At 37.5% G+C, this 23,199-nt stretch overlaps 3 protein-coding genes across 3 annotated transcripts in view; 1 reads left to right on the top strand and 2 right to left on the bottom strand.

The window, feature by feature from the left end:
* The window catches only part of FAM185A (family with sequence similarity 185 member A), a 40,204-nt gene extending 34,868 nt beyond the window's left edge, over positions 1 to 5,336 (bottom strand). The window contains exons 1-3 of the mRNA XM_039723722.1: positions 5,301 to 5,336; positions 1,688 to 2,110; positions 1,245 to 1,617 (exon numbers count right to left, since the gene is read on the bottom strand). Of these exons, the coding sequence (XP_039579656.1) occupies positions 1,245 to 1,617; positions 1,688 to 2,110; positions 5,301 to 5,336 (832 nt within the window). The remainder of the gene's footprint in view (positions 1 to 1,244; positions 1,618 to 1,687; positions 2,111 to 5,300) is intronic.
* CCDC146 (coiled-coil domain containing 146) overlaps positions 1,796 to 23,199 on the top strand; it is a 68,001-nt gene continuing 46,597 nt past the window's right edge. Inside the window, exons 1-3 of the mRNA XM_039723665.1 lie at positions 1,796 to 1,895; positions 7,544 to 7,734; positions 8,183 to 8,343. Of these exons, the coding sequence (XP_039579599.1) occupies positions 8,194 to 8,343 (150 nt within the window). The 5' untranslated portion in view covers positions 1,796 to 1,895; positions 7,544 to 7,734; positions 8,183 to 8,193. The remainder of the gene's footprint in view (positions 1,896 to 7,543; positions 7,735 to 8,182; positions 8,344 to 23,199) is intronic.
* On the bottom strand, positions 15,790 to 22,370 carry FGL2 (fibrinogen like 2). Its single transcript, XM_039723664.1, has 2 exons — positions 21,682 to 22,370; positions 15,790 to 18,919 (listed from the first exon to the last, which is right to left on the bottom strand). Exons 1-2 carry the CDS (start codon positions 22,292 to 22,294, stop codon positions 18,213 to 18,215), a joined length of 1,320 nt encoding a protein of 439 aa, XP_039579598.1. The 5' UTR covers positions 22,295 to 22,370; the 3' UTR covers positions 15,790 to 18,212.

Here is a 23,199-nt window from a genome sequence, read left to right as displayed (position 1 = left end):
AGCTGTATCAGGCTCTGAAAATCCTGTGATGAAAACAGTTGACAGCTAAGACAATGCTTAGATGAAATATCATTTACATTTCTTCTGTTCTTACTCTTCCCTGAGCATCTGTTTATGACCAGAGCCAGGGCAATGGCTGCTGGAGTCATGGTCATTCTGTATTTAGTTACAGAATACTTGTGCATATATTAGTTGCTAGGAAACAAAACAGACCCTAAGTTGTGATAAACATATTTAAGAAACACCCCTTCAGTTATAAGCAGTGTTTAAAAAAAATTAAATTATAGGGATGAGTAAGACTGGAAAATGTGGGAATGATGTTATGTTAAACCCATAGATCTTCTCCATTTTTAATTATATACAGTTCAGGTCCTTCTAAAAGAAAACAAGAAAAAAACCAAAACACATTGCAGAATTTTCCCTAAGACACAGAGTGGGGAAAAAAGTAAAGTAAGATAAAAGGTGCAGGATGTCTTTGCTGTATGTAACATCATATTCTACAAAAGTCATAGATTACATGTATGAAGAGTAAGTAGGGTGGGATTATTCATCATTTCTTGTATCACAACTACAGCAGGGCATTAAAAAAAATAATGCAGCAGTCTTCAATAACTTTAAGAAAACAACAGACCAGGTGCATTGTACATCAAAAAGTTTTCCCAGCATGATGAAACATTCTGCACTGTATAGGAAATTGCCCAAATCCATAAGAAAAAAACAAAGGCACATTAGTGACTGAACACAGATCTCTGAGTTTGTACTCCCTAAACTCAGGGCCACTGTCAGAACTTCACTGTCAGTTCAGCAGAGATGTTTATTGGCTTCAGCCACCACAGCTGCTCTCCCAAACTTGTTCCACACAAGGAACCCTGCACAGACTGTAGCACTGCGCCCAAAAAGATAACACAAGGCTTGTGCAGGACAAGGGAGCCCTTCTCGGCATTCCATGCAGGCTCTGGCGCTTTGGGGAGCACAGCGGGCGCCGCCGGGGCGGCTGCGGGAGCCGAGGATGCCGCCCGGGAGCCGAGCCCCGAGCGGAGCCGCCAGGCACGAAGGACAGCGAGGCTCCGGTGTCCCTCCCAGCTCGAGTCCCACACTGCTGGCAAAAGGGGCAGCGACAGATCCCGAATCCAAACACGCGGGAGCACGGGAAACGGGACGGGGCGTTCCGAACCGGCGCGACGCCGACTCCCAGCAGCGGCTCCCGGCCCGGCCCGCGATCCCCGCGCCTCGCCCGCACTCACCGAACTTCACCGGCGTCCGCACGTCCACGGCGGCCTTGCTGTCCACGCCGTCCGCCTCGATGGCCACCTGCCCCAGCGCCTCGTCGTGCTCCACCCGCACCGCGCCCCGCTCCCGCTCCCGCCCGGGGCTGCCGCCGCTCACGGCCACCAGCACCCGCTCCGCGCCCGGCCAGCGCTGCGGGTCCAGCGGGCGGACGCTCACAGTCAGGAGAGTCGGGAGCGCCCGGGAGCCGCGCCGGGAGCGCCCGGGACGGGCCGAGGCCGCTCCTGACCCCCGGCCGGTCACGTGGCGGGGCTGCACGCGGGGAGCGGCACCGGCACGGCCGGTAAACAGGCGGTGGCTCCGCCGCGGAGCCTCCTGGGAGCCGTAGTTCTACACCGCGCGGAAGGAACTACAGCCGTGCCCACGGGCCTATCGGAGAGCGGGGAGGGCGGGGCATTGCCCAGAGTCTGCGGCTATTGGGCGGTGGTGCTGGACTCTGCAGCCAATCAGAAGCGCGGGCCGCTGAGGCGGGCGGGAGGCGGCGCGCGGGTCGCCATAGCGACGGGGACGCCGCTCGGCCGGGCCGGGCTCTGCGGCGCCGGGAGCAGACCGGGCACCGGGGCCGGGCCAGGAGAGGCAAAACCGCCGCTCCGACGTCGAGCCGGGAAGTAAGTGAAGCGGCGCCGCCAGAGCCTTGCTTGAGGAGTCCCTGAGGGCCGGGGGTGCGAGCCCCGGGCGGGGCCGTGTCCCGCGTGAGGAGAGGAGGGCCCGCGGGCGGCCCGCCTGCCCCCGGTGCGCTGCGGCCTGCAGCCGGCCTGCGTGCGCGGCACTGTCCTCCCTCAGCCGGTGTAGGAGCACTCTGGCGGATGAGTTGGAAAACCACCTATTTGTTGTTGGTTTTTTTAAAGTGATAGCACAAAGCACCAGAATCGCTCCCTGTCAGTAACTTTTGGTCCATAGGTCAGGCGTTGTACTGCTTTTTAGCAGTTCTGAAGCCACGCAAATAAATAGTTTCCTGAGTTCTGTGCAAATACACCATGACAAAATTGTCCTTCCCGGGGTTTACACACAAGTAACCATTTAATTCCATTTAAAAGACTCTTCTGGACTTTGTAGCCCACATTATCATCATACAACAATTTTAAAAAATGAGGTGGGGCATGTGGGCAATAGATGATTCACAGTCAGGGGCTGAATTCTAGTAATAGTTGTTGTTTACTGCCAATAATGAGAGAGAAAAATGCACAGAAAGCTGCATTGTCTTAGCAAGATTGCAACACAAGTAATAATGAAATCTGGGCCTGTTACTTAATTCCTGTCTCCCTTTTGCATTCCATGTGTTTCTTTTTCATAAATAACCATGCAAGCATGATACTTAGTCATCAAATACTTTTCATCTCATTAGCCCTATTTCCATTTCTGTCACTGTCTGGTTTTGATTATTTATGAATCTGAAATGACATCTCAGTGTCCAAGAGGAAAGAAAATTGCCCTATTTTTTTGGTCCATCAGTAATTTTCACTGTGGAAAGTTTAATGAATATTCATATTCACCAATAAAGCCCATCAAGTTAAATTATTGCATTGGTTTCCATTACTCAGTCTCAAAAGATCATTAGGCTAAACACAAAAAGGGCTAGCCTGTTTTATGATAGTCTAGTATACGAAATTGAATTCTAGAGAGTCAAAAAAGTATAAAAAATATCTTGGGACTTGATGGAGGCTGGAAGGTTTTTTTTTCCCAAGTCTTCAGAAATAGTGGATTTTGGGAAAGAAATCTACAAAATTCTCACCCTTGAGACCAATACCAAATTTGGATGTCAGATTGTTTGTCAAAGGAAAGTTGCAGATGTGCAACAAGTGTGTTGCAATGTGCTGTGACTCCACTAGATGACAGCCAGTTCAGCAAAGAACTCTGTGCTCCCTCTGCTCCGAGGGAATCCGGGCCCTGGAGAGGGGGGTCACTGCTGCCCCCCTTTCTCCCTGGGTCAGTGCTGCTGTTCCTGATCCTCCACGCCCACCTCCCCTGCTGCTTTCCCACAGCCCCCTTTGCTTGGTATTTGATGCTCCTCACATAGGCAGGGGTTTGTCAGCACCCACAATCTGCACTAAAATGTGCTCTGCATCACCTTAATGTTGTCAGGCTTTGCATAGTTGAGAAGTTAGTTCAAGAAACCATTCCAAGGTGTTTAAGCCTCAGTTGTGTTTGTATTTCACTGTCGCTGTTGGGTTTTCTCATGGCATACAGTCTAAGCATACATGGTTAAAAATACTGAACAAAACAGAGAAAAGGTAATTACTAGGAAGAAGTTCTTTCTCCATCATGTGTTTAATGTTTTACTTATGTCATCTATATTTTTTCCTATATTGATTCTGTTTCATTTTCATGCTTTTGTTTGGATCAGCTGATATAGGATGTAGCAGACTCCAACAATGAAAGAATATGTATTTATTTACTTACTTACTTATTTTTTTCCCTCTTTCATTTTTCATTTGTTATTTGCTAGGAAAAGAAAGTTATATCAAATTTATAAGTGAAGATATAATTAGAACTCCACTTTTGATAGCTACATGATTTCATAGTGAATTACAATCCTTATCTGCCATTTTACCACATATTGGTGTTGTATGCCAAAGAATATTCAGTATTTCATGCAAAAGATTAAAAAAACCCTAGAATTCCTAGAAGTTCTTTAAAGTGTTTTAAAATAGATTTTAAGCCAAAGCATTATCAGATGCAATTTTAGGCTAAGGTGAGAGAGAGATTTCAAGGAACGAGGAATTAAATAAGAGGTATTTACAGGAGAGGCTGTAGAAGGATACATTTTTCTAACTTTTGTGTTTGGAATTTATCACAGAATAATCACAAACTGCTGCAGGTACCCCCAGGGTATAAACTTAGTCTGCCTGGGCAGAATTAATTTTACCCATTTGCTAAAATTGTAATTAAGAAATAATGTGACTTCACTTGGGAAAATAGGGCCACCTTTATTTTTATTTTGGGTTCTTTTTAGTGGTGCATTTCTGAACTGCTTCCTTGAATCTTCTTAGTTCTTAAGGTCTAGGGTTCAGTAGGTAGGCAAATTAGGTTTTGTTTGTTTCCTCCTCTGTACTTTAGCATGGCAAGGCACACAATGGTTTGGATTTCAGGGATTTTCTTGTTTATCTTTACCAGAAATTTTCTGAGGAAAGTTCCTCAAGGAAACCACGTGAAATGGGAAGTGACAAATCTTACCGTTCAAATTCTCCTTGTCTTGGGCATATCTAATTAGAACTCCAGCAGACAAAGTCTGTGTATGGCTCAGGGTGGCTCTTTCCCAAACAACAGAGACTTGAAAACAGGGGAAAACAGCCGAACTCATGACAGAAATTGTTGAGCAGTTTATGTTGTGCTCTCATTTCCCCAAAGTGGTGAGAATGTACAGTCTAATCAAACAATCCATTCTGATTCACATGCCTTTGATAATGTCCTATTGTGCATGATGTTGTTTTAAATTCAAGTATTGTTTAATGTTGGTGTGGTTTTGTTCTTTGAAGACACACCTATTCGTGCTGAACACAGGCTCCACCCAGTTAAAACAGAAGGGGGTTTTAACTTTAGGGAAAAAGCATTAAAAAAATTTTAGAGGGTGGAAAGAGGATCACTGTGTGATAGAATAAATCTGTGGTGCTCCTGATATCAATATTATCTGTAGGTCTCATCCTTTCTCTTTGAGGAGGACATGGTAGAACTGAAAAAGTTTTGGAGAAGGATCAGGACAGTGGAAGGCAGAGAAGTGCTTTCATGCCAGTGACAGCAGGTGGATTGCCTGCTTCAGCCTAGAAAAAGGATTTTCAAATGATGATTCAACATTAGGGATAAACCTAGTGGCATAGAAAAGTTGTGATTATTCAATGATTCATCCAGTAAAAAAACTAGGTCACATCAAGAGCCATATTCAAAAGCAACAAGAAGCTCTGGTTACTCATACTGAGGTAAAATTAAGATCTCCATTCCCCTGGATTTTACCAATACTGAAAGTTTTGAGTGAGTTCAGGGAGAAAGGGGGTGGGTTCGTAGAAGCATCACCATACCATGACTGGGGGGTACTTCTCTCCCTCCCCAGGCATCCCGCTCTGGGCTGGAAGTGTGCAGCTACCTGATTCACCTTCCTACATGCATCTCTTTATGCTCAGAATAAAATTTTACTACTTTTTGCATCTGTCACTGAAAATAACAAATGCAGCTAAATGTCACCTACCTGAATTCTGCACTGATTTGTGCATGAACATTGCTGTTTACTAGAGAGAGACAGAAGTAAAGATGCTGAAATCAGTTTGGGGAATCTGAGTTCAGACTTCTATTATTATTGCTGCCCTGAAGCTCTTTCACAAGACAATTCTCAGCCTGATTTGACCCAGGTTCCAAAACAGCCTTGTAATTCCCGTCCTCTGCAATTCTGTGTCTTGGATCAAGGCTGTGATATCATTTGCAGTTCTACAGTTTGCAAGCATTCTTACTTGTTGGGCTATTCTGTGAAGTTAGATATCATGACAACTTGTAGTCCTATTTCAATTAGACAGTTTATTTAGCAGATATTGCAAAGACACAAATTTTCCACTTCGCTTTTTGAAGTTTATAGATCCAATTTAATATAAGCTGAATTATATATTTAGTAATGTAGTAGTTAAGGGAAGAATGCTAAACTTAATGTCTCATAAACCCACGTATGTTTTGTTTATTTCTGCCCCCTCTTAAAACCACGTGGAGACAAAGGCTTGTCACACTAGCTGAGGCTGTCTAATGGTTTTTCTCTGTCTCATCTTTCTGTAGCTGTTTCTTAACATAAAACTATAAGCTTTTCAGATTCAGAAGATTTTTTTCCGTTCTCTCCCTGCCCAGCAAACTGGAGTCTTGGTGAGGACTCTTTTGCACTACTGTACCAGGAGGAGGTATATTTTTGACTGATGTCAACTCTATGTTTCACATACAAGTATTGATGAATATGCCTACACCCATGAAACTCTCACATTTTGGCATTGTTCTACTCAGAGTTTCTGCCACAGTGCTTTTCCCTCTGTCTAAATTCTAAGTTGAGAAGAAAAAATAAAGCAACAGTAGCCACAAACACAAAATGCATATGCTAAAATATTCAGCAGTTCTTTACAGATGAAAATCACTCGCCATTTATAAATATGTATACATGTTTATGTACAGTAACTCAGAGTTTATTTCTTGGCCTCTATGATGTTTACAGTTATTTCACAATGTTTTGACTCCTCCAGAAGGGATCATGAAATTGCTTTTTTTTCCATAAGCAAATACAGACACTGAAAGCTCTCTGAAAGTCAAAATGTTCCTGAAGGAATTCCAAACAGTACTGAAGAAAGTAATAAACTTGCCAGTTTAACTTGCACTACCTTTACTTGCACTTTACCATTACTACATAACCTTTACAGACAAGTGGCTTTTCAAAAGGTGAATACAAATGACACAGCAGTTTTGTATCCATTTTCCCATCACAATTATAAAAAGAAATTATATTTTTCTTATCTGTCAGCTGTCTGGCTGTAGAGTGGCAAATTGCACTGTCCATCTCATTGAAAAGATCTGGTATATATTATAGAAATTGTCTCAACATTTCTTCTTAATTTTATTACAGTTTTAATTTTGGTTGTCCTTGATTTATAGTGAGATACTCTCTTTTAAAAAAGAGAAAGGTTTCCCGTATATTATGTGAAATGCTAAATAATGTCAAGACTGCCTAATTTGAAGAGGATTCTGCATCTTTGGCAGCTGGGTTGGGTTTTATTGTGATGTGGTTCCATAGCAGAGTACAATGTGTTCTGCATAATAGCTAATGTAGAAAGTCCTTCTGGTGTCAGGTGAACATTTGCAAAAGTTGACGATCTTTCTCCCAAAATTTCGCACTAATATACTGTGATACTGATCTGTCCATTCCTGTCATCTACAAACACCTTCAGTGAGCTTGAGAAGGAATTCTTGAACTCCTCCATCTCCACTGTGAACTGTGCTTTGCTCTACAAATGCTCCACGCCTCTCCTCTCTCACTATGTCATGGCAAGATTTCTGTGTGCCCCACAAGTCCCTCTTCCCCTCTCTTCCCTCTGTAAGATGCCTATTGCCTCTGATGGATCACCCCATGTATGTTTTTGTCACCTTTCATGCTTCTTCATGTAAAAGGTTGATAATTTAAAACTCTTTGGATAGACAAAACATGCTGTTATGCCAGAAGATGTGTTTTTCAGATATTAATTCACGCTTGATGTAATGATGAGGACCTACCTGATGGACATTGCTATTGCTGTCTTATCAGGGTACCAGGAGCATTGTATCCCCTTGTATTCCACCTCCCATTTCGCTCACCCACCCTGGAATTTTCACACATCTCAAAGAGTTCTGATGACTGAAGCTTGGGAAGATAATTCTCAAGTGCTGGACCAAGAGTGTAAACACAAAGTGAAATTATAGAAACTTTTATGGCATTAAGTCCCATTTTGCTGAGAAGTAAGTACTGAATGTCTTTATCTAACTGTTTCTAATGGAAGTATCATAGAGATTTATATTCCTATATGACAGATATTAATATGGGTTTTTCTATAATATAAATATAGCAAAATTATGTTTTCCAACAACCCTGCTTGTTTCAGCCTTCTTTTATTTCTTTGTCTGTGCATTTATTAAAAGACTATATTACCTAATGGAATGAGAGCTTTCTTCGGGATATTTTAAAAATACTCAAGAATATGATAGAATGATAGTGCAGCCTCTTGCATGATGTCTTTTGTGAAGCTGTAACTGTAGAGTTACCTAACTTGCTCACATTGTGACTTCTATGATTTGGATGTGGGTCTGACATGTTGATGTAGTGGTTTTTACACTACACACTTATCTTTCACAATCAGATATATCCTTGAATCTAATGAACTGTATTGGTGTTTTTGTTACTTTCTAGAGCTTTAAACAATGAGTCAGGCTGATGAAGAAAGTGCCACTGACACAGAGCTGGCAACTGAGAATGAGTCACCTACCTCTGCACTGATTGCAGCAGCTCCTAGCCAGGAGGAGGAACCCACTGACCTGACAGCAAGTCCTGCATTTCAGTGTTTAGATGAGGTATCACATGCCCCAGATTTCTCTGTCTGTAACAGTACAAAGTGATTATTCTGAGGTGTATCTTTTGCTGTTAATAATTGAAGGTTGTTACGTTTCAGTGTTTAAATGAGGTATCATGTGACCCAGATTTCTGTCTGTAACAGTACAAAGTAATTATTCTGAGGTGTACTTTTGCTGTTAATAATTGAAGGATGTTGATAATCCACATAGACTATCTATATCGTCCCCATTTCTTTGATTTTTTTTCCTAAGTGGTAAGAAAATTTTGTGAAGCAGTGTCATATTCTTGCTGGGGATGCTGTGCTTGATAGAGAATCATGTTATTTTTTACATTGATCATGGCCTTAAGGGGAATGAGAATACAGAGGTCTTGGTTTTGGTCTTCTAGCATTCTATCTGTAGAGGTAATTGCATCATGATTTTTTAAAAGGCTCTGTAGCTGCAGGAGAAATCACAGGTAGGTGGTTCCCGAGGCACTATTAATTGATTATGGTGATAGAAGAAACCTTTTGGAGCTCAGTTTCTTTTGCAATGTTTTTGTGTTAAGGAGTGTTTCAAATACGAGAAGTATTTTAAAGTTTTAAATATCAAATATGTATCAAATGGAATCCTTAAAAATGTAAGGCAAAAGAGTCATTAAGAGATAATCTAATCCAAAGTTGCCACTGAAGTAGATTCTCTGCAGATATTTGTCTAATTTGTTCTTAAATCTTTAATTGGTGGAGATAGCTCTTTGGATATCCTTTTTCCAGCATGTCATCATTGCCAGGGTTTTATAAAAAGTTTTCCCTATATCCCAGTTTAAGTTTTCTTTGTAGTGAATAATGAAGCTTCTTGTCTTTCCCACATTAAAAAAAAGAGACCAGCCAATTTCTGCCCTCTTTATAATAAAAAAGTACATCTCTCTCTTGTATCCTTATCAGGCGTTGTTCATACTTCATGTTTTTCTTGAAGTTCTTACCTAAAGTAAGAACTTTACCTTGGACTCTTTCCATCTTGGGTGTGTCAGATCCTTTTGCTACCCTGGCTCTCACTCTCTGCCTACGATCTAAGGTCAGGAGAAAGGACGTGGCAAGAATTTGTAGTGAAAGGAAAAATAGGACTTGATTTTTCCTATCCTGATATTAGATCATACTGAACATAGTTTGAAGCTGCTGTTTCAGTCCAGTGCCAGTGTATGGGGAGCTTCCAGTATTGTTGCAGCACAAACCCCCTTTATTCTCAGTCCAAGGCAGCAGCAAAAGTGCCCCCATGCCCTTTCTAAACTGTATTCTGCATTTTTGCTTTGTTTTCCTTATTTTTAATCATGGTGAAAAGTAATTTTTCTAGACTTAATCTAGAAAATTATTATATTATTTGCCTGATTTTTTTCTCAAAAAATCTTTCCAAAGAGGTTGTTCTTCATATCAAATTTAAAGCTAACTTGTTTAACACTGATAATATTGTAAACCATTAATGGCAAATACAGGGTAAACTTAATATTTGGGGTTGTTCCCAACTTAGGAAAAAACATGCTGTGGAAAAAAAGTAAGAAATTTGCATAATATTTCATAAATGAGGTCTTCTGGTAATTTTGTCAATTTCTAGAAGAGAACTATGACTCATTTATTTCACCATATTTTTTAACAGTTTTCACTTGTACTTTACTGCTGAGTTTGGCTTTTCATCACTTATTCACATTTCTTCTCTTCCACTGACGTATTTGTTTTCTTTTGTTGAACTTTATACGTAATTCAGGGTTAAATATATGGCTTTGGTCACCATAGAGGTTTCTTGCATTGATGCTGGCTTCAGCTACTTGGAATAGCTTTCAGGATTTTTCCACAGAAACAGAATTGTATCATAGTATCTCAGTTTCACTGACTGGTCATTTATGCCTGCACAACTTATCAGAAAGGATGCCTTTTGTTATTATAAGATTTCTTTAAAAGCAGATATATGCCCTCTTCCTGTCAAGCCAGTCTTGTTTTTCTCATGTAAGTAGCAGATACTAAAACATACAAAGAGCAAGAATTAAAACATGCACACTATCTCTCCTTTATTTTTAATAAAACATTAATAGTAACATTGTTTAGCTTTGTGGGTTAGGTAGAAATATTAAAAACTTGACAGAGTTCAAACAAAAGCCACCCAATTCATCATGACTTTTTTTCACCAAGTGTTTTTATTTATTACCAAGCTGACATCTCCTGTTCTATTGGTTAGGGTACTACCATGTATTCACAGAATGAACTTACCACTTCTTTTAGCCTTTGTTGTCATGTCCTTGAAATAAAGATCTTTGCTCTAACCCTTCTAATTTAATTTCTTGAATTGTAAATATTTTCTCATATCTTGTTTTCTTCTATTATTAGAAATAAATCAGTCTGCATCTGTTAATAACTTTCATTAAAAAGTACATAGTCTAGTACCTGTGTGATGAAAAACATGTATTGCTTGAATCTAAAATCTACTTGAATCTAAAATGCTACATTAAGATGCAATAGATTATGCTCATTTTATTTTGATTTTAGGGCATTATAGGCCATGTATATATAATCTGATTCTTAAAAGGCAGCAAAAAATGTATCGCATTTTTTCATACAAGTACATTGTTTAAACTTAAACAGCCATTATTTTTATTAAATGGATATTTAGTAGTAGTTAGCTTCAACAAAATGGTCTAAAATTGTATTCACACTTAGCCTACAAATTTATAATTTTTTTGCAACTGACAGTAATATAATACATTTAAACCCTCCCTTTATCCTTATATCATCCTTGCTACAACAATGCTGTTACTGCTAAAGCAGCAAAGGACAAACTGAAACTGTTATCTGAATAGAAAAGGCAACCAAACATGACATGAAATTGGACTGAATTCTCAAAAAGACAAGATTATGCAGAATGAAAATTAAAAAAGACCAGTTAACCAGTTGCCTTCTGCCCCTTCTCTTCATTTTGGACCCCATAATTTTTGTGCTTCACCATTTTGCACAGTAATATTTTTTCCCCTCTGGCCACTCAAGTTGTGTTTTACTTTCCTCCACCTGATCCAGTTTTAATGGGAACATAAATAAATAAATAATTATGACAAATTATATTGATGATGTTTAGTTTGTAATCCGTTACCATTTTGAAATCCTCTTCTGTTGCTTGAGTTTTATTTTGTTGCCCAAATCACAATTCCAGACACAAAAAAAGACCCCTACTCTATACATCTTCCCAATTTGATAGAGAATCAAAGAAAAACTTCCAAACAGAAATCAAATGGTGGGTATTTTCTCCCAGTTTGAGGTGTTTTTACTGAAGGTAATGTCTTGTGGTTTGTCTTTGTGTTTCTTTTTTTGGTTTGTTCTTAGGCTAGAAAACTAGCTCAGTCAAATGTATACGTCCATTTTAAAACCATACCAGAAAAATAATTCTGTAACATTTATCTTGCATGCCTTTGCAGTGGACACTCAGAAGCAGCAGAAATAGTTCTGCAGAATGGTGCACTTGTGAATGAAAAGTGCTTTGCTCTGAGTGGGAAGAGATAGCTTTGGAAAAGATCCAGTGAGTGGGTACCTTGTTTGGAAGGTTCCACTATAATCTCTTCCTGCTAATAAATATCATGCCTTTATTTGCTAAATCTAAAAAAGCAGGAGAATAAACTCCTTTGGGAGATTTTCTGACTGGTCTATTGTAAACTGTTGCCCCTCTGTATCCTGTAAAATGATCAGTGTCCCCTGTCTGATACCAGCACCAAATCTTACATTTGTGCTGCTTTTTTTGGTGGAAATTGTCACTATCATGCTACATTTCTTCATCTCTGATGTCCAAGTGTCCTATTGCCACCAAGAAGCAGAAAGAACCTTTCATGAATATTTTTTGTTACACTTTTGAAGCTCAGTCTGATTAGTGAATTGACTGCCAAAAGCGGTTGAACTGCTAATAAAGATACTAACCAAAATCTCAGTTCTAGTGGAAACACAGAGCAAAATCTCAATGTTTACCAAGAAATCAACTGTATGACAATGAATTCTCAAGCAAATTTTGTTTCTGATTGTCTGATGCTGATTCATGTCTATCTGCTATCTGTAAGAGCTTTAACATCAAAGAATGATGCATGTGTTTGAATGTTGTTTGAGGGGAAAAAGGTACTTCTCATTTTTCTCCTTTTTCTCATCTGTGCTGCAGGAAAGAAGAGAAAGTCACATAAAGGTTGGCTACAACTTTCAAATATAAATACTAAGAATCAATATTTCGTATAATTCTTCAGTGACACAGACACATCTAACAACTCCCTTCTAGAAATTAGAACTGTTTTCAATTTCTTTTGGTAACAAACTGGTTTTTAATTCTCTCCTAACTTAGGTTAAATGGTGCGTGTAAACGTTTAAAGTTTCCTTTAAAAAAAAAGTCTATTTATCTTTAAATGAAAAGTTTCCCAGAAACGCTACCTTGGTAGATTAAGATAGAATTATTTTTTTTTTTACATAATCATCATTTTAATTTCTGTCCCTGTACACATTCTGTAATGTGCTTTCTGCTATTATAAAGTATGATCATTGCTATATTTTTGCACAAATTAGCAGTGCATAATTTGTTTTAATACTCACCCCATATGTATGTGCTCTGTCAAAGATATAAAAATCTTGACACAGCTTAGTATGTTGAAAGCAAACAACATTTTTAAACTTAAACTGATCCTGGCACACTTCACATAACAAGCTTCAAAGGCTCCTGGCCCAACAAAAAAGCGTAAAAATATGTTGGCACAGACAGCTGAGACAGATGTTGTCTCCAGCTCCATGCACAGGAATCTGACTGCTAATTAAATAAACCTTTTTTGACTTTGTCGAAATGGTCACTTGGAAAGTCAGCTATGGCTGATAAAGTTTCTGTAAGCTAGAGTATGGTTTTTTTTGCAACTGCTTTCAGCAAGTAGGAAATAGTTTGTATTGTGAATATTAAAGAAAATCATTGTTGCAACAGGAAAGTTGATTGTTCCTGAAAAAGCTGTAGAGGAATTGGGTGATTTTACAGGTGCCTTCAAACAGCTAGAATGGGAACAGAGCTAGTGTAACATACTCATTCTACAGAGGGGTTCTTTTTATCACCAGCAGGTGACATTGTGAGGAAACAAGGCCAGGAAGTGGTTGGGTGTGTTTGAACTATCAGAAAGCAGATGGTATTTCTGTTCATTTCTGAAAAGCCCATTTGAAAGTATTTGTGATGTCTTGTTTTTCTACGTTGTTATAAAGTCAAGTGTGCAGATTTCGTACCATACAGAGGAACTAGAGCTCTCAACAGTGAGACTAGGGGAAGGAATAACCTTTAACTGTAACATCTTCTTACGTTTTGGCCTTTTCTCAGCTGTTTCTGATACTCATGAAACCTGACAAGTATATTGCTATATTGTTTTCCAAAGCTATCTCTTCCTGTTTTCTCACCTGAAATGTGTATTTGAGACAAGGCAAATTTGTACTAAAAATTGGGTCTACCTGGGATTGTATGTCACCACAACCACGTGATGAGGAAGCCAGAGCAATGTGAACCAATCATATATTCAATAAAAACATCAGTGATGGAGAATCATCTGTTACACACATGAGGTTACTGTAAATGTTAAAAAGGGGATTCCTGGTTTACTTATTCAAAGCACCTGTGTCCAAATACTCCTGAATGAACAGAGCCTTAAATATCTGCTTGAGAAAGAATCCTTGTATTTGGATTTAGCACATGGAGGTTAAACTGCAGAGTGAAGTGGAGAGGCTTTTGTACTCTGTCTGAAGAAAGGCATGAGAATTTCTTTCTCAAAGTGCATCCTGCTTTTCCATAAAAATCATTCCCTCCATGTCATTGCTTCAAAGTGTGTAAAGCCAACTATTACTTTGTACACTGTAATTTTAAATGATGGCTGAAATGTAGTCTGAATTAAACTTCCAGTTTGTCTTGATTATATGAACATAATCAGGTAATTTGGGTTCTTTTTTCCCATTATTATTTTCCAAATGAACTACTCTTTTACTGAGATCAGAAAAAGCTGATGAATGAGGACTTAAAAAATAACATTTCTTTCATAATTTCCATTTTCATGACTTGTGTGAAGGTTGGACTTGACATACCATCTTAAGACATTGTTCTCTGTTTCTGGTTACCATTGAGCGTGACAGCCAAATTAACTTCTGGCAGAAGAACTATTAATTCCATAAAAGTTTAATTAAAGCAGTGAATGAAAGAGATCAGTTTAGTATGGGAATTGTTTGCATCTATAGTAGGGCCTATTGATGGTATTGCTCAGCTATTTTTCTTTAAAACTTATGTGAACATCTTCAGGCCGAGGAGTACCATTTTAATTTTTTTCCTGAAAGAAAAAGAGCACAAAATCTAAAAATATTTTAATATATTTAAATCCCCTTTCTTTGTAGGCCAGTATTTAATTATATTATCTCTTTTTTTTTTTTTTTTTTTTTCCCCCAAGTTGCACCCTTCCTGCTTTGGTTTTTCCATGACATCATAGAAGCTAGGTAAATTTCGCATTTTTGTTTGATTTTGGTTGAATTTGTCAACAGGGGTCTGGGTAGGGATTGGCAACTATCTTAAGTTATTTTCCAAATAAACACAAAAAAGTTTGTTTTTTTTTTCCTGCGCCCAATTTGTCAAGCTCCATATTGTTCTCAACTCACTCCAAGTTTGACTGCAGTCTTTCTCAATAAACACAGTTAAGGAAACAGGTATTTGCATTTAAAAGGGAAGGGAAAAGCACCAGTGCTTTCAAACCTTCTTTGAATTTCTTCTCTGGTTTGTTTGGTTTTTTGTGGTTTTTTCGTTTTGGTTTGGTTTTGTTTAAGCAATGTGTAGAAAGCCAAGACATTACAGTTTGCTTGGCTGATCCCATTGATGGGATGGGCTTGTGCCTTTATATTTTGGAAACAAACCATAGGAATTTTGCTAGCAAATCCACTGTTAGTAATTTTTTCCACTAAAATTCACCATTTAAATATTATCAGGATTAAAACCACAAGTCTCTTCATATGCTAATCAGTGTTACATAGATGTTTTCCATAGACTGAAAGATGTGTTTTGAATTATTAAGCCTTAGGCAGAGATCAAGGCTTTTTCCTTGTAGAAAAAAAATTATTATTTAATTTGGGGTATGTATTTGTATTCACATACTTTGGTGACTCTTGTATGTGATCTGAAAGGTCAAAACATTGGTTTGCTTCTCCTATTTCATGTTAAAAATAGAGGTTGTGTAAACTCTTAGTTGGGCAATTACTTTTTCCTCTTCCAAAGTATGAATAATTACAAAAAATATCTGAGATTTCAGCTCTTGGTATTATCTGGCAGCTGAAGGTTCATAAATGAGATCTCTAAGGAACTGTCATTACTAGCAGTTACTGTCTTGGAATGTCACATTGTCATCTGTGTTGGTTATCAGTGTTTTCTTACTGCTTCAATTTTTACAGAAAATCAACAAAGTTATTTTTGAGAATTTTTAATAGTCCTTATGTACATCTATGACAGCAGTACAGCTTGAACAGTGGGACATTCTTATTTTATTACACCAAGAAAAAACAAATAATGTTTGCAACAAGTAGATGGAGTTACACTTTGTAAAACTAGTGCACATTAACAGAGATTCAGCTACAACAGTTCCAGGCAGGTAAGAATCAGATTTCTGTAACAGCATTACACTCTTCCTTTTTTTGCTTTTTGTTTTTAAAGACGTGAGACAAAGCTTTTGCAGGTGATTTTAGTCACATTTGCTTATTCTGTTAACGTTTCTGTGTTTTACAAAGCTTCCTTTAAACAAGATTTAAAAAGGACAGTTTCTCTTCTTACAACTTAGTAGTAAAAAAGATATTTTCAAGTGGAACCTTGCAGATACTATAAGTCACACTTAGCTAGTTATCATATAATGAATAGGAGCAAATTGTGCATTTCATGCAAAATGATTCAATATAAACATATGCAATTAGATATTTACTCTTCTAACCAATACTTGATCAGTTGTGGTTTTTTTGTTTTGTTTAGACAACTATTTTTTATCCCAAAATAAATATTCTATGGTTTCAAAACATATTCTCAAGCAAAGATGATACATCTTGCAGTTAAAACTTTTCATTGCTCTTTAAAATTGAAATATAATAAACCAAATTACATTTGAACTATCTTTCAAAGTATTTACTTCTTTAAAATATATATTAGTATTTTACAATTTAGCTATTCCCAGTGTTCTTCATTTGCATTACTTATAACCATAATAGTTTTGTTGTAATCTTAAAAAAACAGTAGCAATCATATTTATAAAGCATTAGGTCAAATGTATACTTGTATTCTTTTTTTTAATGTCTCTTTGAATCAAAAAAGCTATGCCGACAGTGACCACAATTAATTGATAAAGAAATAGAGTCTTAGTGTAGTTTTTCTGCATTTCAGGATTGGTGTAAGCAAGATAGTAGAGCAGCCTCTTGCTAAGATAAATTGCATCTCCACTCAATGGTCACTATAGAGACATGGTCTCAATATGTGCAGTCAAATTTGTGCTCACTATCTACAATGCAAGATTTAATAACTGTTTCTCTAATTTGCAATTCCTGCACTATTTGACAATTTGATTTTTTTTGTATTTTAGAAAAAAATCTTTGATCATATATTCTCTTTTTTTGCTTAGAACTGACAGTATGTTTTTATGTTTCTATGGCTACAAAACATGTAGTCTAAAAATGGGGAGAACAGTCTTATGTTACAAAACATTTATCATTTCTTTTTTAGTTTTAGGGTCTAATGATATCTAGATTGAGAAGTATTTGAATGAGAGCTTGAGTCTCTACAAGAGCATCTTGTAACATTTGAACTTACCTAAAGGATTCAGGAGAAAGTAAAATGGCACTGGAAACTCTTTGTATGTATTTAGAGGCATTAATGAAAAGAATATGGGGGATTCTTATTGATGTGTCTTCCTCCTGCCTGTCTACCTGCCTGCATGAATGTGCAATAAGCTACATAATGGCTCCTTTCTCCTAAAAATGACAAATAGGACCTTGAGCTTGAATGGAGGAACCAAAAAGAGCAAGAATGTTGTTGTTCAATGCGTGCTCTCGCCATATGTAGATGTGACACCTAGGGACATGGCTTAGTGTGGACTTGGCAGTTCTGTGTTAACAGCTGGACTCAGTGATCTAAATGACTCAATGAACTAATTGATTTGATGATTTTTTAATTATTTCCTCTGCTTTTTATTCAATTCTTCTACCAACTTTGAAAAATCTTTGATAAAGGGATGAAATTTGAGGAATCATCTTCATTTTCTTTTTTCTTCAAAGCCTTTTTTTGTGTCTTTGGGCAAACTATATGGCCCTCTGTTTTCTAGTTCTTAAAAATAATTTTTAATACTTTTCCTAATTTATATTGATGTTGCTGTGGTATACCATCGAAGTTTTGAAGGATAGACGATGGAAAAAGACTATTTTAGAGAAACTAGGGTTTTTTTCAAAGCGTTGACAAATTTATATTAGTTACACCTCTTAATTATTTTCAGGTTAAAATGTAGGTATTCATTCAGACACAACTTGTGGAAGAAAATATAAAAATTTTAAGTCATAAAACTTGGATATCACAGTCAGTAAAAGCACCAAAAGCAATGTTTAGAATATTTACATAACAAAACCAAGACCTAACTGGTGTTAAGTTTTAGCAATAACTATTCAGGTATTTTAATGCTGGTTTTAATGCATTATATGGGTTAAACCATATCTAAAAATATTATGTGGAAGTATGTTGTTTTGTCTACAACAATCTTTTGCCAAACATAACTGAATACTTGATTTCTGAGTATAATACTGAGTAAGTACAATTTTGAGTGCAATCCAATGCAAACTAGTTAAGAGAAATGTGTAGAATTACTGCACAAAACTTTTGGGTCTGATCATGATCTTTACTGATTTAAAGGGTTGCCTATATCCAGTGGGAATGCCATCAGAAATACCATGCCATGTACCCCAGAAAATGCCATTGCGAACACCTTTGTATTTCTTGTGGTAGTACTTGCCGTTGAGATTGGCCGACAAGCAGGCATCAAACCACCAGCCAGAGCTGTAGTAGGCACCACAGTTTCCCGAGGGATACCTGTCATTGTCCCTGTCCGGGGTTGTGAAGAACTTTTGGTCGTGGTTGTAGTGCCTGCTGTAGTGCAGGGCGTCTCCTGCCGTGCCGCTGTAGCCGTGGACGCTGAGACGGTACTTGAGGTACTCGTTGGCCACGTAGAAGTGGTCGTATTTGGCATATTCTCTGATCCCATTGAAATCTTCCAGATCAATTCTCAGTTGCATTTCCTGGCTCTTTGTCAGGAGGTGAATTTTGTCATTGCCTAGCCAGAACTCCCTGCTGAGGTTTCCAAAGCCGTGCTTGTAGTCATTCCAGGTTCTGTTGAAGTTAGTGCTGCCATCCTGACGCCGCTGCAGCACTGTCCAGCCGCCTCCTTGTGTTTGCATGTCACAGTAAACTTCAAAGCTCTCATTTCTGGGATCAGGGCTAATCCTGTAGATTCCATTACTCCTTCTCCCTGCTGTGTAGTGGTCAGCACAGTCCCTCTGCATTATTTGTATAACTGGTGAAAGAACAAGTAGTGTTAGAATAAACTTAATTTCAATTAAAAAATGTAACACATTTTTACCCAGACTGATATGGTATGCAGAACTTGCACTGGAGAGACTTTTACATTGCAAATAGTGTGCAAGTTTCAGTTCTAAAACACCTTTTCCGTCAGAAAAACACCTTTTCCATCAGATTTACTTTATAACAGATGTCATCTAGGATCTCTGCATCAGACAGCTGTTTAAAAAAACCCATCTGAACTACATTTTTAATCAAAATGCCTAATATAAGGGCATTTTGATTATTTGCTTTCTTTTTTGTCCTTTTCTCTACTCTATCCTTTCATTATCTCATGTAAATTCAACCTGATTTCTTCAGTCCATATTTCTAATGCTTTGTATTTAAATATTTGCTGCTTTTTGTACTTAAATGTATAGCTTCACAACCTGCCTAAAATTTACAGCTCCATCTGGCAGTATGTCAGAGAAAGAGCTTTGTCCATGTGGGAATGATGTTAACCTGGCTATTGTTAAATAAACATCATATGATAGAGAACATAACATCATCAGGAATGCTTTGTGTGTTAATGTTGACTGTACTTTAGGAAGCAGGAAAAAAGTAATAAAATTGTCACATCTGTTGTTGTAATTGGGTGAGTCCTAGAAAGATGAAGGTGATGTTGCTCTCCTGTGTACGTGGCATCTCTGGCTTTACAGAAGGAAGAATGTGAGCATCTACTGTTAAGAGTACCTTTTTCCCACCAGTGGGTTATGTTTTATTCACAAGAAAAATACCCCCAGGTTTTTTCCTCAGAGTGAAAATCCATTTTTGATCCACAGTGCCATCCAGTAATTTCATTCTGTTCAACAGCATGGTATTAGAATTCCATGTTCTTAAGAGATATGGAGAGCTCTCAGAAGTTCTCAGTTAAGAGTCAAAACCATAATCTTCATTCCTATTGCAGATTTGAATGTATAGGTGTTTTCATTTTCAGATTCTGTTGTAATTTCTCCTAGAAAATTTAACCAAACTACTTCTTGAAAGGGAGGAGTGATCTCAGGCTGCAGCAAGGAGTAAGACTCAAGACTTGTTGTTTGCCAGAAAACTGGACATTTATGAAACCACAAAATATAGGAGTCAAAGGCTTTAAAGCCAAATCTAAATCCACATATACTCTCATTTATTTCACTGAACTTTGTGTAAAATCTTTGGTGGACTAAAGTTCAGAGCAGTTGTTAACAGAGAATATACATTTCAGATAAAATGCTTCTATAATCCAATTAAACTCCTATTTAAGTAAAGTTTTACTATTACTTTCAGTGGATGCAGGAATGGCTCCTGAATAGCAAAAAGTTGTAGATGTTTTCCTTGCTGGATTTCATAATTATTATGTTGCTGCTACAAATGCCTTTAGCATGTTGCTGTAAAATATAAGGAATATATACATGATCATGTGCCCTGAACATTACCCAGCATTTCAGTAAATATGAGGAATATAAAAAATTAATTTAGTCTGTTATTTAGTCAGTTTGAAGTACTGTACTTGAATGTGATTTATTGCTCATTATTAATATAAAAAATTACTCATTCTTTTTGTGGATGTTTTGTATCTGAATGAACATAATTTTTTGTAGTGATTTTTACCTGATTTGATTACTGATACTGTAAGAGCATTACCTTTATATTACTTATTTACTCTTTTCAAGGAAGAATACTTTCAAGAGTTTCAGCTGTACGTACACTGTACACTTGCAGATCCTTCTATTTTCAATATGTGTAGATGGAAGGAAATTTTTTTTTTTTTAATCTTGGATGCTAAGCAAGAGACTTAAAGATTGTAATGCAGCCTGCTCTTTCTCTGTTTTGTCTATCGAGAGCTTTATCTTCTTATGTTTGATATCTAAGTGGTAGAATACACTGACAATCTAGGGAACAGTTCTTGTTTTCAAGGATTCCTATATGTAATATAAAAACTTTATTACTTTAAGAAAACCCCTCAATCTTGACTTAATAACAGCAAACATTAGAAAGAGAGCATTGGTTCTATTCCTTTATTATGAGAATTAAATGATATTAAAAAAAGGTGGTATTTTCAAATTATAACACCTGTTTTCTGTTTTATACTGCTTGTATATTAAATTAATGCAAGAGGTTTAGTGTTAAAATGATGATACATAGTTACCCGGTCGAGAAGTGCTGTTAGTAAGCTTTTTTTAGCTGAGCCATTTGGATGTGTGCTGTGATTATAAGAAAATTATTTTATTATCCATTAAAAATGAAGTGTTTTGCTAGATTCACTTGATGATTGATGATGTCTTGCACCCATTTTCACAGCATCTGCAGTTTTGCAGTGAGAAAAATTAAAAAGGCAGTTTTCTAAGGCACACCTAGAGAAAATTTAACCCTTTTCATCCAAGTAGAAAATATGTGTAGGTCACTGATGTTTCATGTCTCTAATGAAAAGTATTATGTTGTAAAATAAAGTTAATTTTTCATGTTTATTTGTTAAATTGCAAAAAATTGTCCTTAAAAATTAATGTTTCAAATCCCTAAATGAAGTCCAATCCTAGGAGGAACAGAACACCTGCAGCTCTCAGTAACCCTCTAGTGGCTGCTGAAATGTTTTACAGGAGTATAAATAAACACTAAAAGAGCAGATACTTGTGAATGTAATAACACAGCTATTTGGGTAAAATATATTTTAAATTGTTTACCTAATACTAGTGAAATGCACTGAAAGCTTATACAGGCAGTAAGAATTAACAGATTACATACCAGGTCTTGCTTGCATTGCTGGGCACTTAGAAGAACATTTGTTATCCAGGTTGTTCACAGCAAATGTCAAATTTGCAACTTTGCTGTCAACATAATGTTCCACATTGTTCATGTTTATGAGGCTCAGCTTCTCTAAACGACCCTGCAGTGTCTGAATCTGGCTCTTTGCATTTTTTAAGCTGGTTGCCATTCTGTTAACTTTGCTTTGCAGTTCCTGTACTCTGTTATCTTGGCTTTCGCTGTTTTCTGCAGTGTTGGGTAGCAGGAATTCATTACTTCTCTCTCTTTCCTGGTTGTCATCTGCTTGCAGCTTGCAATCTTGGCAGCATTTTTTCAGCTTGTTTACTGATTCTTTAAGGGTCTGTACTTCTTTAAGAGTCTTCTCAAGCAGTTTGAATTCTTTGGGTATCTGGATGGTCATCGGAGGCAAATTTATCTGATAAGGACAATCCTCTCCTTCATCACATTTCCGATTAGCTTTGAGCTTTATGGGACAAGTCTCAGTAAGTTTTGCTTCTTTAGCATTCTCTTCCTCTTCTAAAATAACTGCAAAAACATTTGTCAAAGCAAGGAGAGTTGACTTCAGCAAGACTATGTAAATGAGGAGCTTCATCTTCACCGAGAAACTTGCAGTATGAGGAAGTATGCAGAAGTGGAACAACTTTATAAGGGCAGCTTGAAGCCTGTGAGTTATCAGACAGCCTACACTGTTCTCAGAAATGGGTGGGAGTGCTTGCATCATGAGTGATTAATAGCAGAGCAAAGTTAGGTAGTGCTTGCAAGAGTAGCACATTTCAGTGAGTATTTCTGACTCAGAGCTAGTGCATGTAAGCCAGATGATGAAATGCATGTGTGCTGGTAAATATGCAGTTTAATTTAATTCCTTGTTGTACATGGATTTTCTTTTTTTTGGAAAAAAAAAAGCAGGTAGAGAAAGTGAAAACTAGCCTTTTTACCAGTTTGAGGTTTATCACAGCAATAGCTTTACTGACAGTCAGTCCCATTTTCCCTATGTTTTAACTTAATTGATATATTCATATAAATTATTTAAAACACCAAACATGTTGAAACACACATATAGTTTTGTTTCCAAACATTTTTCAGTATAGGGTCACAATTTCAGGAGGATGAACAGCACTTTCTTCTTGCTATTTCACCTAGCCCACCTTAAAATAGATATCTGGAATATTCGTAATGTCTATGGCACATCACAGTTAAAATTCACTATTATTTGATTTGGGGTACTTCTTATTGAGCCTTTTTAAATACAGGGAAGTGAATTTAAGATAGTTTCCCCTTTGATGCATGAGATCCTACTTGTTAGACTAATTGTACAGGAAACCTGAAGAAAATCCTGATGTTCTGATTAATGTCTCAAATTCTAAATCTACAGTGAGGCAGAGACCTAGGGAGGAACTCTCTTCTGTTTGAGGTTTTGCTCTTCTTTTTATTGTGCCTCATATCAACTTTCAGAGTTAATCATATACTTTACATGACTGATCACTCCAAATGAAATAC

This window comes from Passer montanus, unplaced genomic scaffold (assembly GCF_014805655.1).
Source record: "Passer montanus isolate IOZ18808 unplaced genomic scaffold, ASM1480565v1 scaffold50, whole genome shotgun sequence".
NCBI classification, from domain to species: Eukaryota; Metazoa; Chordata; class Aves; order Passeriformes; family Passeridae; genus Passer; species Passer montanus.
Note: the sequence above shows the minus strand (reverse complement) of the source record. Positions and strands in the feature narration are given on the sequence as shown.